Source organism: Centrocercus urophasianus, unplaced genomic scaffold (genome assembly GCF_019232065.1).
Source record: "Centrocercus urophasianus isolate 14NV4802_14NV808 unplaced genomic scaffold, USGS_Curo_1.0 seq_10, whole genome shotgun sequence".
Lineage (NCBI taxonomy): Eukaryota > Metazoa > Chordata > Aves > Galliformes > Phasianidae > Centrocercus > Centrocercus urophasianus.
The window spans coordinates 26,552,538-26,567,426 of NW_024884142.1; the positions used below are offsets into that span (position 1 = coordinate 26,552,538).

Sequence of the window (14,889 nt, forward strand, 5' to 3'; positions counted from 1 at the left end):
GCTTCTAATTGGAAACAGAAAACACTGTCTACAATGGTACATACATTAAGATGTTGAAATTAGATCTCCTTGTAAAATACAATTTAATTTATTTCCTACCAGTTTTCTTGAACACCACATGGACTGGTCTGTCTTTCATCACAAGATCCAAGGCTGATAAGCCTTCTTTATCTTGAATGTACAGACTAACACCATGCTGAAAGAGAAGGAGAGAAGGGGAAAAGAAGGAAAGAAAAATTAAAAATAGCTCCATTGTTTGAAAAAGCCATGTAATCATTTAAGAAACTACATACAACTATAACTGATCTTTGAAATTGAGAAAATATTCCAAACCTTTCTAGTCAGTTGGGAATAAATCTGGGGAAAAAAAAATGCCACTTTAATAGTGTAATTTTGTTCAACTACATTCAATATAGTTCATGTTAACTCATTAACTGGAATTTTATTGTACTGGTTGAGTAATAAAATGTAATCAGAAACACAGAGGAAACTTCAAGGTAAAGCACTATCATCTAGGAAGGGTGAGTATTAATAATAAAAAAAAAAAAAAAGGCATTTGCCAGCTTTGAAGAATATATCTTCTTCTTCTTAAAAAAAAAAAAAAAAAAAAAAAAAAAAAAAAAAAAAAAAACCACTTTTGACAAGCTAGGGAAGTAGGATTAAAAATAAAAACCCACCTACTATGGCTTTGAAAACAAGCAGGGAACAGTAGATCACAGATGCTGAGAAAAAAGACAAGAGAGCACAAATAGCCAGACAAAATAGTAGTGAGGAAGTTTCAAAAGCAAAAAGCATTAATAGGTCACGATTCCTCTTCTCAAAAACTTCTAGGGACAGTGACTCCACCACCTCCCTGGGCAGACTGCTCCAATGCCTCACCACTCCTAAGAAATTTTTCCTAATATCCCACCTGAATCTTCCCCAGCACAAATGCCATTACCTCTTATCACTAATTACACAACAGAAGAGGCAGGCAGATCCCCCCACCTCGTCACAACCTCCCTTGCAGAGAATTCTCTTCTCCAGTCTAAACAATCCAGTTCCCTCAGCCACTCCTCATAAGATTTATGCTCCAGACCCCTCACCAGCTTCATGGCTCTTCTTTGGACATGCTCCAGGGCCCTGATGTCTTTTCAGCAGCGAGAGGGCCAAAAGCCAACAAAGTACTTGAGATGCAGCCTCACCAGTGCCTAGTACAGTTGGGATGATCACCTCCCTGCTCCTGCTGACTACACTATTTCTGACAGTGCAAGGATGCTGTTGGCCTTCACAGCCATCTGGACACACTACTGGCTCATACTCAGCCAGCTGGCAACTAACACCCCCTCACCCTTTTCCTCCATGCAGCTTGCCAGTCCCTCTGCCCCAAATCTATAGCAATGCCTGGGGTTGTTGTGACCCAGCGCTTGGTCTTGCTGAAGTTCATACAACTGGCCTTAGCTTACCAATCCAGACTATTCAGATCCCTCTGAAGGGCCATCCTATCCCTTGGCAGATTGATACTCCCTCTCAGCTACTTGTCATATGCAAATTTACTGAGAGCACACTCGATCCCCTAGTCCAAACCACCAATAAAGATATTGAACAGGACAGGGCCCAGTATCAAACACTCACGACCAGTCACCAGTGGGATTTAGCTCCATTCACCACCACTCTCTGGGCCTGCCCATCCAGCCAGTTCTTTACTCAGCAAGAAGAGTACCTGTCCAAGCCATGGGCAGCCAGTTTCCCCAGGAAAATACTGTGGGAGACAGAATCAAAAGCTTTACTAAAGTCTAGATAGATCACGTTTACAACCTTTCCTTCATCCACTATGGAGATCATCTGCTCATAGAAGATCAAGCTGGTCAAGCAGGACCTGCCTTTCACGAATCCACACTGGCTAAGCCTGATTTCCCAGCTGTCTTGAAAACATGCCACGTAATCACAGTCAAGACAATCTACTTCATGACCTTCCCCAATACTGAGGTCAGGCTGACAGACCCATAATTCCCCAAATCTTCCTTCCAACCTTCCTTGTGGATGAGTGTAGATATTCTGTACATGTACATATATATATATATATATACAGTGCTCTTAATTTTTATTTATTTTTTTTTTAAAAGGTGCTACCGACATCAGTTTTAAGGAATTAAACAGCAACAACTGAAGGGGTCAGAGAGGACCCACAAAAACCACTAAGTCCAACCGCTGGTTCTGCACAGGACCACCTAAAATTCAAATCCCATATCTGAGAGCACTGTTCAAACTCTCCTTGAACTCCAGTAGCTTGGGGCTGTGACCACTGCCCTGGGGAGTCTTCTCCACTCCCCCACCACTCCCTTGGCAAAGAGCCTTCTCCTAATGTCATGACATGATAACAGCTAACACAATATTTTTCCCTCTGGCTGCCTCATAAGTCATCTATAAGCATAACAAGCTACAGCTATCACTGCAGAGTCTGGAGAAGAGGAAGGAATCTGAGGGGAGACCTCACCGCTCTCTACAACTACCTGAAAGAAGGCTGCAGCAAGGTGACAAGTGGTAAGACACAAAGAGAGACTCTCAAGTTGAGCCACAGGAGGCTTAGGTCATATATCAGGAAGAGTACCTTCATGAGAGGGTGGTCAAACATTAAAACTGGCAGCCCAGGAAAGTGGTGGAGTCCCCAGCCCTGAAAGTAACTTAAGAGAGGTGTGGATGATGACTGAGATATCATATAGGAGGAGTAGCCAAGAGATCTAGGATGCTCAACTCAGAGAAAGTTCAGGGGGCAGATCTTATCAACTTACATAAAAAAAATACACAATTGGAGGCAGTGGAAGAGAGTTTTATCAGCAGTATCCAATGACCGGGCATAGCGGCAGTGGGTATAAATTTAAACAAAAGAAATTCTATTTGAACATATAAACACGTTTATTGAACTAGTATTAAAACATTGCAACACATATGTTTGGACTAGACAATTGCTCCAAGGTTCCCTTCTAGCTCAGCTATTTCATAACTGTGTTCCATAATCCCTTCCTGTCATTGCTGTAAAACCTTAAGAACACGTGCTTTTAATAACACTGCATAGCAGAGAGAGTTCAGTTAAGAAACTAGAAGTTAGAGCACTGTCCATGACTCATTTTTTCTTTTAAGAGGCATATCAACAGAGCCACCTATCATAAAAACCTCACATAGTCATGCAACTGATAAAAAAGTTAAATACCTTTGGGAAAAACACTAAAGGCCTCCTGTAAGCAAATATCAAAGATACAGACACATACAAACACTAGAGGATTCAATACCTTTTCAAACATCACATATGCAGTTACCAGTTTTACAGAGAAAAGAACCACCCACAGTTCCCATAAAAACATTTACTTTCAGAAAGCTTAAAGAAAACCTCCTCACTACATAGGGGTACAATACATGAAACATGTATTTATCAGTTATCACATTTTCAAGAATTAAGAACTTCTGGACCCTCAACCTTTTTGTTTAAACTGCTTCTTGAAAGCAGAGAGTTTAATGCTTACAAATTGCTAGTCACTGCAATATTAAACTGAACTTAAACTGAACTTAAAATGGAAAAGTCTCTGTCTTAAAATTTGCTTTAAGTCATCCTGAACCACAAATGTTTATTTTCTTACATGGCTAATAGGAGCCTGAACATCTCAATCAAATGTAGATCTTCCTGTTGTCATACTTTGAACTGGAGAAACAGAGGGAGAAGGAAGTAAAAATAAAAAACAACTTGTTAAGAGGTGGGGAAGAAACAGCAATAACACGGAAGGAACAAAGGGAAATGAGTGGTTAAAAAGCCCTGGTTAAAATATAAATGAAATGACAATAAGTTTAATAAAACACTGCATTATTTTGAATTGCCTCTCTCTCAAACATAAGCTTGGGTGGATCTTATATTTCGTGTTCTCTAAAAAGTACTAATTGGCATAATAGACTGAAGAGTCTATTTTTGCAGTATCTTTTCTCTAACATCATGTTCATTCTATACTCTTAAGATCCTAAGCCTGATACTGTTAACACACTGTTCCCAGTCTTTCAGGGAAGTCCACAACTGCCTGAGGATCCTTACTCAGTGCTGATTTCTTAGTGGGCAAAGACAGACTTCTTTTAGAAATAAAAAGACAAATTTCAAGTAAGTCAGTGCTCTATGCTCTAAATGTAATACTAAGATAACCTTCAAGAGGCTTTCAGCCAAGTTTAAAAAACATTCACTTTCCAGTGACTGATACAACTCTAAAACTTACAGATATCAAGAAAAACTGCAGTTGCAAATACTCACCTTAAGTAGTGACAAAACACAATCAATGTATCCATAAAATATACTTCTGTGCAAAGCTGTCCATCCAGACTCTTTATCTTTTGCCAATAGATCCACTCCTTTGGTCTCAACCAACCAGTCCAGCACACCTTTTTTGCCACAGGATGAAGCAAGATGTAGAACATTTCTACCAAAGGCATCCTTTATAGTTGCAGCATTGTAGCAGTAAGAAGAAAGAAAGGCTTTGATCTGGCCTTCACTTCCTCTGGTTACTACAGAAATAACATCCAAAGCATGCTGTAGAGATCGACACTTAGAAGTGCAGTCTGGCATGAGAGAATTCATCTTCACTTCGGAAGCTGCTCCTCTCCTTAAGGGGAACAACCATTAAGAATATCAAGGCACTCAACTCAGTATACAACACAGTGCCTTCACAGATTTGTAATTCCAAAGATGCAAATCCAGTTTTATTGAGCTGCCATCAGAAATCTTTGTAATGTTATATTTGGCACTTGATCCAAATAAATACTTAAAAATATATATATTTTAAGAAGTCTTATTTCACCATCATATATAACAAATATTGTTGTCCATAGAAAATTCTGAAGTGAACTGACTACCTTACGTGTGGAGAGGGGGATTCCCCCTCCACACTCCTTTATTCTTCTAAAACTCCATAATTGCAAGGGAGACCTGAAAAAAGGACAAAACAGAAAAGATTAATCAATAAAAAAAAACCTTTCTCCCATCAGCTACACAAAGTTAAAACATACTAAAACTTACAAGTGCAGGAGCAAAGTAGGAAGAGTTAACTGACTTGTCTAATGCCATTTGAGCTCAGTCAGGCATTTAGCCAGTCTAAAAACCCATGAATCCCTTCCCCACCCCATGCTTGGAATGTAATGCCTCCCCTTCTTTGACATAGATCTTTGAGGCTACATGATGAACAAGAAAAAAAAAAGTAATCTAAACAACAACTTCTTTTCCCAGCCACCTCAGGACCTCAATAGTTTATTATCAGGAAGCAAGGACTGAACTGAAGGACTGCTGAGAAAACAAGTAACCAAAACAAAAGAAACCCAAGCAGATGTTGAAATACATCTTGGCTCTGCCAGTCTTGCCCAGGAGGAGGAGAAGGACCACCACAGTTTCCCTCTGCCACTGCAATAAAGGATTAAGCTCTAGGCCTCCATCTTCCTACTAAGTCTCTTCTGCACAATGAACAGCAAGGTTCCCTTCCACCACTTCCAGAGCTGCTGACAAATGTGAGGAAGGACAGCAAGATGGGCAAGAAAGAAAAGCAACTTGTACACACAAATGAATTCAGATTGCTGACTGCCTGCAAGGCAAAGGTGTAAAGCTCCTGGAACAAGCAGGAAGCTTATAAGTGTTTAAAAGAAGTCAGGCAACAATATAATGAAAGATGGATAAATAAAACATAACTCTCAGGAAAAATAATAATCTGTTCCCTTCCCAGCTCAGCAATCAATATAAACCTAACCACACTCACACCAAACTCCTTGCTCTCCCTTTTAAAAGCATGCTGCCATCGTTTTTCAGGTACCCAACACACAACCATATTTTAGTATGTCACAATCTGCAAGGATTTGTCATAGGAAAATTACTTTGGCTGGAAAAGAAAACAGAAATCCCATTCCACCTATTTCAAGAATTATCAACCGTTGCCATAAGGTTTAGAGCAAACACTAGTAATGGAAGTAATGGAATCTAAACTTTCAACAGGAAGTAAACAAACGCACAACTCTAATCCAAAAATATTAACTGAAACATATTATGAAAAAACCTCTGACAGTTATTATTCTCCCTCATTCAGGAAAGATTAAATACTTGGAATGGAAATCTACAGACTACAGTTATGCATTATGTACTTTCCAATCAATTTCAAAGATAAGGGAAAAAATAGTTTTTATTCGCTATAATTGAGTCCCTCATCCCTGTCCATGAGTAACATTAGAAATATCTAACATTATAGTCCAAACGTGACCACAATCATTTAGCTTACATTTGCCATAGTGAGTTTATGTCTTCCAACCAGCATACAAACCTCTGCAATAACACAAAGTTTAACCCATACCTTTTTGGACTTCTCTTTCTATCTTCTTTAAATCCTTATACTAAGAAGAGAGCCAACATCACAGATTTGAAAGGAAGCTTTAGTTTCAAGTACATGGCCTGACGCTGTTCCAAGGAATCAAGGCATGACAGGTAGCTGCTACTGGCAGCCCAGATACCCAGGGCATCAAACTCTTCTAAATGGTAACTATTCTAAAATATATAGGGGTATCTATAGGGAAAACTATCAGTACTCTAAATAGGTGATAAAACCATGCTGTGGAGTAGTATGAATTTTACTTTATGCTTTGTGCAGCACATCTTTAATAGCATTAATTTTTAAGACACTGCTATTAGTGCTAACAAGAAAGAAAAATAAAATCAACAAGCACAGAGAAAAAATATGCAGAGAAGTCACAAATAAAACTCACTAATTTGTCACGTAAGCTGATAGGAAGTGGCACTGCCACTCGAGGAAGCAGCCCTGCCGTGCCCCATGGCATACCATCCATCCCTTGGGCTGACACTCATCTGTTTACAACACTGAATTGCATGGGTAAATGATTCAGAAGGAAGAAGAAACTTGTACAAAAAAAAAAAAAACACTACACCATGAGAAACACTACAATAAATGAACCCACAAATAAGAAAAAAGTTATTATTATATTGTATTATAATATTATATATTACTTATTAAAGTACCTGAGCTCTAGCCTAAGAGTCCAAATATCAAAATACAGTCCTGACTACCACACAGTAATTCCATTATGATGATACTGCAACTATGTGAATTATTTCTTTATAAGTCACCCTAACCCAGCCCTCCTTACTATAACATACAACAACAGATACTACATTAGGACACTGACATGTGCACCTTAAGTTTTGAGACAGAAAGCTGCTGTTCAAGTTTACAACCCTCTTCAACAAAGACTGAAACATCAATAACACAGTCATGCTATTACAACACCTGAAATGAGTTAATAATCATATCTGACTGTTTTTACATATGAAGTAGGTCCTTAAGTGAAATCTTAAAACTTTAAAATTGTGATGTTCGTGTTTATGTGATAACACTGTAAGTGGTGTTAAAAATGCTTAATTCTAGTACATGAAGTCCCAGTTGAATCAGCAGCACCAAAAGGAAGCCTGAAGCATGAAGACCATCAGCATTTTTTTAAACCTGGAACTTCAGTGGCTAGAATATATGTTGCCTTTGGTTATGCGTTTGCTTTTTATTTGCAGCTATTTCTGTAGAGTTCTCATCACTAACTATACTCAGAACAATAGTCTTTTCCTAATGCTGTAATTACCGAAAGACAAAAAGGTAAATAACGTTATCAGCCTTTGAACATTTTTGTTATGGAATGGGTTAGAGTTCAAATTAACCAACATGCTTATAGTCCACTCAGCTATAACCCTAACCCTACAACCCTCCCACTCAGCTCTTCCCCAGAGAGGGCAAAGCAGCACCACACCACAGCTGTCAAACCTCCTGGACAGCACTTTCACCCAATCACTTCAGCGCTCCTCCAGCATGGTCTCAAAAGAGACCTACTGCTACAACTCCTTCCCTACACCAAAGCATTAGCAGCTCATTTTCAGAAAGTCCTGTTCATCCTTATATGCCACTAGAAGGACTCTAAAGCAGAGTATCTACCCTCCCAATGAACAAGAACATACGGTTATCTGACCTCCCACTACATATAAGGTCTCTGGCCAGAGAGGAGCCATCAGACCTTAAGGAATCAGAACTCCTACAGCTGGAAAAGTTGCAGTCACTTGTACTTGTCCCAAATTTGTTTCTTAAAAGTGATCTCTACGAATTCCAAAAACGTGCCACTTTATTAAGAAGTCTAAGAACACAGTTGAAACACCTCTCTTGAGAATGAAACTAAGATTATGCACATCAGAGGGCAGTTAGATGAAATCTTGAGATTCCATTCAGTCTTTGCGTATAACAAACAAAGCAGAGAGAAACAATCTCCCATTTGGGAGTTCTAGAAATCTTGCAGGGTATCAAAGCTGCTTACAGGGGTCCTCTGGTAGGTCAGCAGTCTTTTAGTCCAAAGGTTCTGTTTAGCTCTTTTGTTATCCAAGATGCTTCCCAGAATAAACAAGTATATACTATATGATCAATTAAGTTCTGGCAACAAGAAATCTCGTAACAATTATGTAGAAACAGCAGAAATGCTAGTAAAGAGACAGACCTTACTGCAAGTGTTTCTCAGTTGCTGTCTTTCAGTTGCCAAATGCACCAGTGGCACAGCATACACAGTAAAGTTTCTGCGATGCCTAGAACACCAGCAGCAAACACAGAGAGATCACAAGCTAATGGACAAAGGAAAATTCCAGACTGCTCACTTCCACTTCTGTCAGACCACATTCTCAACCAACACATTCCTGAATTTCCTTCTTTTTTCACAGTTTGTTTGTTCCTGCCTTAAAAGTACAGGGGTGCTGATAGAAGAGAAGGGTAACAAATCCTATCATATGCTGGATGCCAGAAACAGACATTGAAGCTGCCAACCTGGGAGGCACACATTTAATACTAGAATTCACACGGTCGTTCAGATTCTTCCTGAGAAAAGCCTACCCTCAGTATTGTACCAATCAAAATCTGACTAATATAGATGTGAACATCACACTAAGGCAGCAGACAGTAACTGCAGTTGTGTTTTTCTGGTCCTAAGAGCACAGGAGACAACGATCCTGGCACAGAAATGAAAGAGAAAACTAGCAGCAGTGATGAGAATTCACTGCTACTTTTGGACAGATCACTGGTTTAGCATCTCCCATGCACAATGCATTACAGTAACTGAATTGATAACTTAGCAACACTGATTAGAAACCCTGCTTCTAGCTGTTTTAGTATTGTCATGGTTTTATGATTTTTGGTTATCAGTATTCCACATCATAACATCACGTAGTGCACTGGGATTTAATGCTCCAGGTACAGATACCTGTCCCAGAAGAGAATATATTTCTCAGTATCTTATTTGATCATTAAATTAGTATAACCTCCCCTCATCTCACTCACTGTTTTGAAAGGATTTATTTAAGTGGTGTTGATTCATTCCTAAATTTCAACTATATACTAGGATATACTCAGTGAAAAAATTACCAAATATTTGGCTCTCCTACAATTAAAGTAGGAGTTTCTATTTTGCATTAAAAAAAAAAAAGAAGTCCAAAGTTTTCTCATCAACCCTAATAATCTTTTTTTTTAACAGTGTAAATAATGTGGCTTTAAAGACACAAAATCGATTTACTTTTCCATTTGACTGTAAGTTGCTAGAAGCTTACATGAAGATTAGCAACAAGCAATGTCATACACTGCAATGAGGCAAATCCAGCCTTATAAGGGCATTGTGAGTTCTTAAAGATATCCTGGATGTTTGTGAGGCTTTTTTTGTTTTCATTTTTGAACAAGCATGCTGACATTCAACAATGTTCTCCAAGGTCCATTCAGACTCGTCTCCTAATATCACGAAAAATGTGTAACCATAACAACATGGTAATCCTGAAAATATTTGTCCCCAAACCAAACTTTACAGAAGACTACTTAATTATTAAGCTAATGAAAATTAAAAATAACCCAGTTTTAGTTCCATAAGCCATAGATTTTGTTTGCTAACACATCGCTAATTTTCCAGACTTTTCTGTTGACTGAAGACAGCTTCCACTAATAAATACTAAAGTAGTTTAGACTACCAAACTGGAGCTAAATGGTAATATAATAGAGGTAGCACTGACACTAAACAGTGTAGCCTCAAGAATGCATTATGAGAAGCCACTGAACACAAATGAACTCCTAGATAAATATCACCAAACACACCTTTCAGCTACAAGCAGCACATTGACCAAGCCTTTAAAGAATAACAAGATCATCATTTCCTATTCATGAAATTACATATCCATAGAGTGTTTAACCTATTCAGTAACTCTCTGCACATTTTAACCCCTAGAACAACATTATCTTCCCCGTACCTGGAAGAGTTCAAGGCCAGGTTGGATGGGGCCCAGGGCAGCCTGTTCTAGTATTGAATGGGGAGGTTGGTGGCCCTGCAGAGGAGCTGGAGATTCATGACCCTTGAAGTCCCTTCCAACCCTGGCCATTGTGTGTGTGATCACAGTGTGAAGCAGTAACAGAGAAGTACAGTGCATACAGTTATGCGCGTTTCCACCACATACTGGGATCCTGCTCTGGATGTGCAGCTTATCTCTCTCACAACGAAAGAGCAATGTAGAGAAAACGCTTCTTAGAATTTCCTGTACTTAAAACTATGTCAGATAAATACATCAAGTCTTGGGAAGGGCTGACTTTACTGAAAGAACTAAGACCTCGGGAAAAGCGTTGTTAAGAGCACCCATCCGGGTGTCTTCCTATTTATTTCTGTAAACCACAAGTCGCGGTCAGCCTCCATGCAGACCGACAGCTCCACTGACCACGTCAGCAAAGGGAGGGCCGGGTGCCAAAGATGGGGCAGCTGGCCCTAGCAGGGCGGCACGGAAATATCCTCCCTAGCCAACGACGCGATGCCAGCACCCCGGTGCTGCTGCTCGGAGGCAGAACCGCTGCCGGCACCGCCACGGGGTGAGCTAACAGCAAGCAGGCCCGGGAACCTCCAGCTTGGGAAAGCAGAAGCTGCTGCCGGCGCCCGGGGCTGCCTCCCGTTACCGTATGCTCTACCCCTTCAGCCGCCGCCCTCCCCCCAGCCCGGCTCCCTCCGGACACATCAGCAGGTTGCGGCCCGCCCCTCACCAGTCGCTAGATGAATGGGCTCGGACGGACAGGGCAGGACGCGCGCTGGGCACCGCAAGGGCTCATCCTCAGTGAAAATAGAACGAAAGCGAGGCCAGGCCGCAACAGCTACCGCTGCACCTGAAGCAGCGGCAGCGGCGACAAGCCTGCGCCAGCAGAGCAGGGCACAGGGACACCGCACCCCCGAAGAAGCAAGCAGTCGATTGGCCGCGGCGCCGCCGCACATCGGGTGCCGATTGGTTGCGACCGTCGGCCAGCCTCCTCCCTTCACGGCAGAGCTCAGATTGCACGACACGCCGAGGAGGGGGGCGGGAGGAGTGGGAGGGGGCGGGGCCTCCTGGGCGGTACGGGAGTTGAATCAAAATGGCGGCCACGGGTGGTGGGTGGGTGTGGTGTACGTAGCGTTGTGAGCGAGCAGGTGGTGTGCGGAGAAGGAGCAGGTGGGAGGGAAAACTACCGAGTTCCAGTCAGGTTTCACAAGGAAACGAAAATTGTGGCCACAGAGCAGGAAGCGCTGGCTGCAGTGGCAGGGCAGCACCTCGCTGCAAGACTCAAACAGCAGTCACTCAGTAATCAGCCCTCAGACCTTCAGAAAGCAATGAAGTGGGAGAAAGCACCAAAGGGCTTGATTGACACACATTGCCTTAAGTCGGTGTAACTTTCGCCCTGACACAGCAAGCACTCGGCGTGGTACGGTTTGACTTTTGTGAGGCATTGCACCTCGCAAGCTTGGTTTATGCGCAAGGGCTTGAAAAATTCTCATCCAAAGAGATTACCCATATCTCAGGTGCCTGAAGTAAGCTCCACAAGGTCTCGACTCAGTACTACAGTTTAATGTATTGGATGATATCATAAGAAGGACACATTACAGATTACTCTGAAAGAGGATGAAGGTTACACTTCAGGGTGGGAAGCTAGGAACCAAAATAGGCGATACCTAACTCAAAACACAGAGTAAAAAAAGAGAAGAAAAAATCACATCATTGCAAGAACACTTGCAAAATAGAAAGGGAACACAGGCTTTATTAATAAAGACAGGCTTTAATTAATAATGTGTATTTATTCAAAGCCACAATTTTATCCCAGAAGTGGTGCAAGCATTAAGGAGTTTAAAACAACCTGGCTATTTTTTAATCTCAAAAAAATCTGATGTTGAAAAAGATATGTATGTAATTAGCAGCAGCAGTTTAATTTGGGGAAAATAAAAAGAGCAGAAGTTTTATGTTGGTGAATCACAGGCATTTTTATCCATGTCATCTAATCAAGTTAATGTGAACTCTACAGTCTGCTTTCTGTATTTCACTGTACCAAAGGTTTGGTTTTTCCAGCAGTCAGTCCCCTTGGTAACTAACCTTGCATGCTGTGTGAAATTTATTGATGTGTTATTTTCCTACTGGTAGCTTTTTTGTACTTCAATCATGAGCATGTTTCAGAGGTGGCCTTGCTACAAGTATGCTGCCAGCTGGCCTGTGAACAGTAATGACTATCTGGGGAGATAAGGAGGTCCAAACACAGCTGAATTCAGCCATAAACAGTGCTTTGTTGTACAATAATGAATTCGAGCTAATAGCTGAGGCAGGCATCCTTTGGAGAGGTAAACAGCACAGTGGAGAGATCAAGAGCCTTAAAGGAGAAGAAGGTCCAAGACAACAATAATGGATTCTATATGAGAAAAATAATTTTTAATACACTGGGTCCTTTCTCCTTCATACTGCTCAGAGTACAACTGTGAAGAATACGACCTGATACACTGTGCTGGATCAGACAAAACTTTGACAATAAACAACAGTCTTTTAGCAAGTTCATTTGTTTTAAGAAAAACAGGATATTAACTACTTTATTTATTGTTTATTGTTGAGGTTTTTCTAATTGCTCCCAGCACATAGGCCAGTAATGGAAATTCCTGCTATTTTGTGTCAGTTCTTCAAAAGCAGCCAACTAGTGAATGCTGTTCATAGACTGAGGATGATACAGTTTGATTTGCAGAGAGATACTGAGGTGATAAGGTAACTAGTTATAAAACAGATTAAATAGAACCTGTTTAATGGTTTTCTTATTTATCAAGACACTAAAGTGTCTTTTCTAAATGGATGGTGCAACAGCCAGATTTGTGAATACTTGAAGCATGTAGTAGGTGCCTGACTGTTCAAAACTATTTTTTTTTCTCTTGTCTGTGGCAGAAAGGTCTGAATAACCACAAATCAACATGTAATTGTTATAGGAAAAAATGTGTCTCTGACCACTGTGATCTTTCATAGCAGTTTTAGACTTGCAGTCAAAAATCCCTCAAATAAATAAATAAATAGGCAACACTTTGAAAGGTTCTTCAAGAATTTGAGGAGGAATGTCAATTTTGAGATGGTCAATTAACTTATAGAGGGTTTTTTGTGTGTGTGTTAGTATGCATCTCAGTTCACTGACAGTTGAGGGAGTTATAGGTTGACTGTACTCCAAATGTGTATGTTTGCTTAAGGCTAGGGAAGATTAAACTGCAAGGTGGACATTACCCCATTAAGCATAACTCTAGCAAGCTACAAATCCTTTCCACTCTTCCAGAGAAGTCAGAAATACTAACAAAGTTATGTTGTTTGTCTACTGCCCCAAGCTTAAGGCTGATGGAATAGTTAGGAGAGAAGGTATTAAGTCACAGTAAGGAAAAAGTGTGTTTTGTACTTTGGGCTATCATTGTAACAATCTCATAACAGATTCTGAATGTTGAAAAAAGATGACGATTACTTTTATCAGCCAACAATCTAGAAGTTCAGTCTATATAAAAAAGGAAATAATTTCTCTTTTTCCTTTTGAGCTACAGTTAAGTGTCTAGTGATGGATTTCTGCATTCACATTTCTATTTTTATGCCTCAGCTGGCCTAATTATTACCAGTGTCCTCTGGAGTCTTTAGCAACAATTCTTATTGGCAGCAGTAATACTCTCTGCTGAAGAAAAAAATTAATCAACTCCAGGCTCATCTTCTTCTTATACTACATAAATTCCTCATGATCTTTCCATTTTATGAACTTAAAAAGAGCAGAACAGTATGAAATATTTGAAAATTCATATTTGAGAGATAACAGTAGAAGACAAGACCTCTTAGCAGGGAAGATTTTTGCTTTGCCAAGCGAGAAAACAAACTACTTATTTATCAGACAGCCACACACTTAAGTTTGTTTTTTTTTTTTTTTTATATACCACTAATGTATCTCTACATTTATAAAGTATATATACATATATCTTGCAATAAGAAACCCTATCAAGAAACTCAGACAGGTATACTAAATTCCATAATTCCACCTGAGAAAAGTATGCAGAAGTCTGAGGATAAAATAGAATTGAAAGGAGGATGGAAACATATGGACCACTTCCTGAGGTCTCATCTGACTACTTCAGAGTTCTCGTGAAAGTAAAGCAGAAAAATGAAGATGCACCTGAGCAACAAGAGCTTTCATTCAACAAGTTTAAGCAAAGCAGATTCTTCATCTGGCAAGGCTGGGAACTTCTATGTAGCTATCGCACATCAGATACTCTGACATCGTTAAGATCTCCAGTTTGTCTAATTAAACTGGGAGAGCACTCCTGATATTCAAAGTCTATTTTCTCTTACTATGCTAATCCACAGACCCAGAGTTAGTTACAAGCCATACAAGCTGTATGCAGCAACAAAGCACTGCCCATAGCTTTGTATGGAATTGCAGTGATTGTACAGACAATAAAGTCTCCACAGCTAGCATGCACCTTTGTACTTACCTTGCAGTGCCATCTACAGTCTGAAAACTCTTCTGGCACTCAGATGACATCACAGATACC

General features: G+C 40.2%; 1 protein-coding gene across 5 annotated transcripts in view; it reads right to left on the reverse strand.

The window, feature by feature from the left end:
• The window catches only part of IBTK (inhibitor of Bruton tyrosine kinase), a 56,028-nt gene extending 44,774 nt beyond the window's left edge, over window positions 1–11,254 (reverse strand). For 3 of the 5 annotated variants that reach the window (XM_042813048.1, XM_042813057.1, XM_042813037.1), the window contains exons 1-3: window positions 11,085–11,254; window positions 4,268–4,939; window positions 100–196 (exon numbers count right to left, since the gene is read on the reverse strand). In XM_042813048.1, coding sequence (XP_042668982.1) covers window positions 100–196; window positions 4,268–4,591 — 421 coding nt within the window. In that variant the 5' untranslated portion in view covers window positions 4,592–4,939; window positions 11,085–11,254. The remainder of the gene's footprint in view (window positions 1–99; window positions 197–4,267; window positions 4,940–11,084) is intronic. The other 2 variants (XM_042813065.1, XM_042813041.1) reach the window with 2 other exon arrangements.
• Between the last annotated feature and the right edge of the window lie 3,635 nt (window positions 11,255–14,889).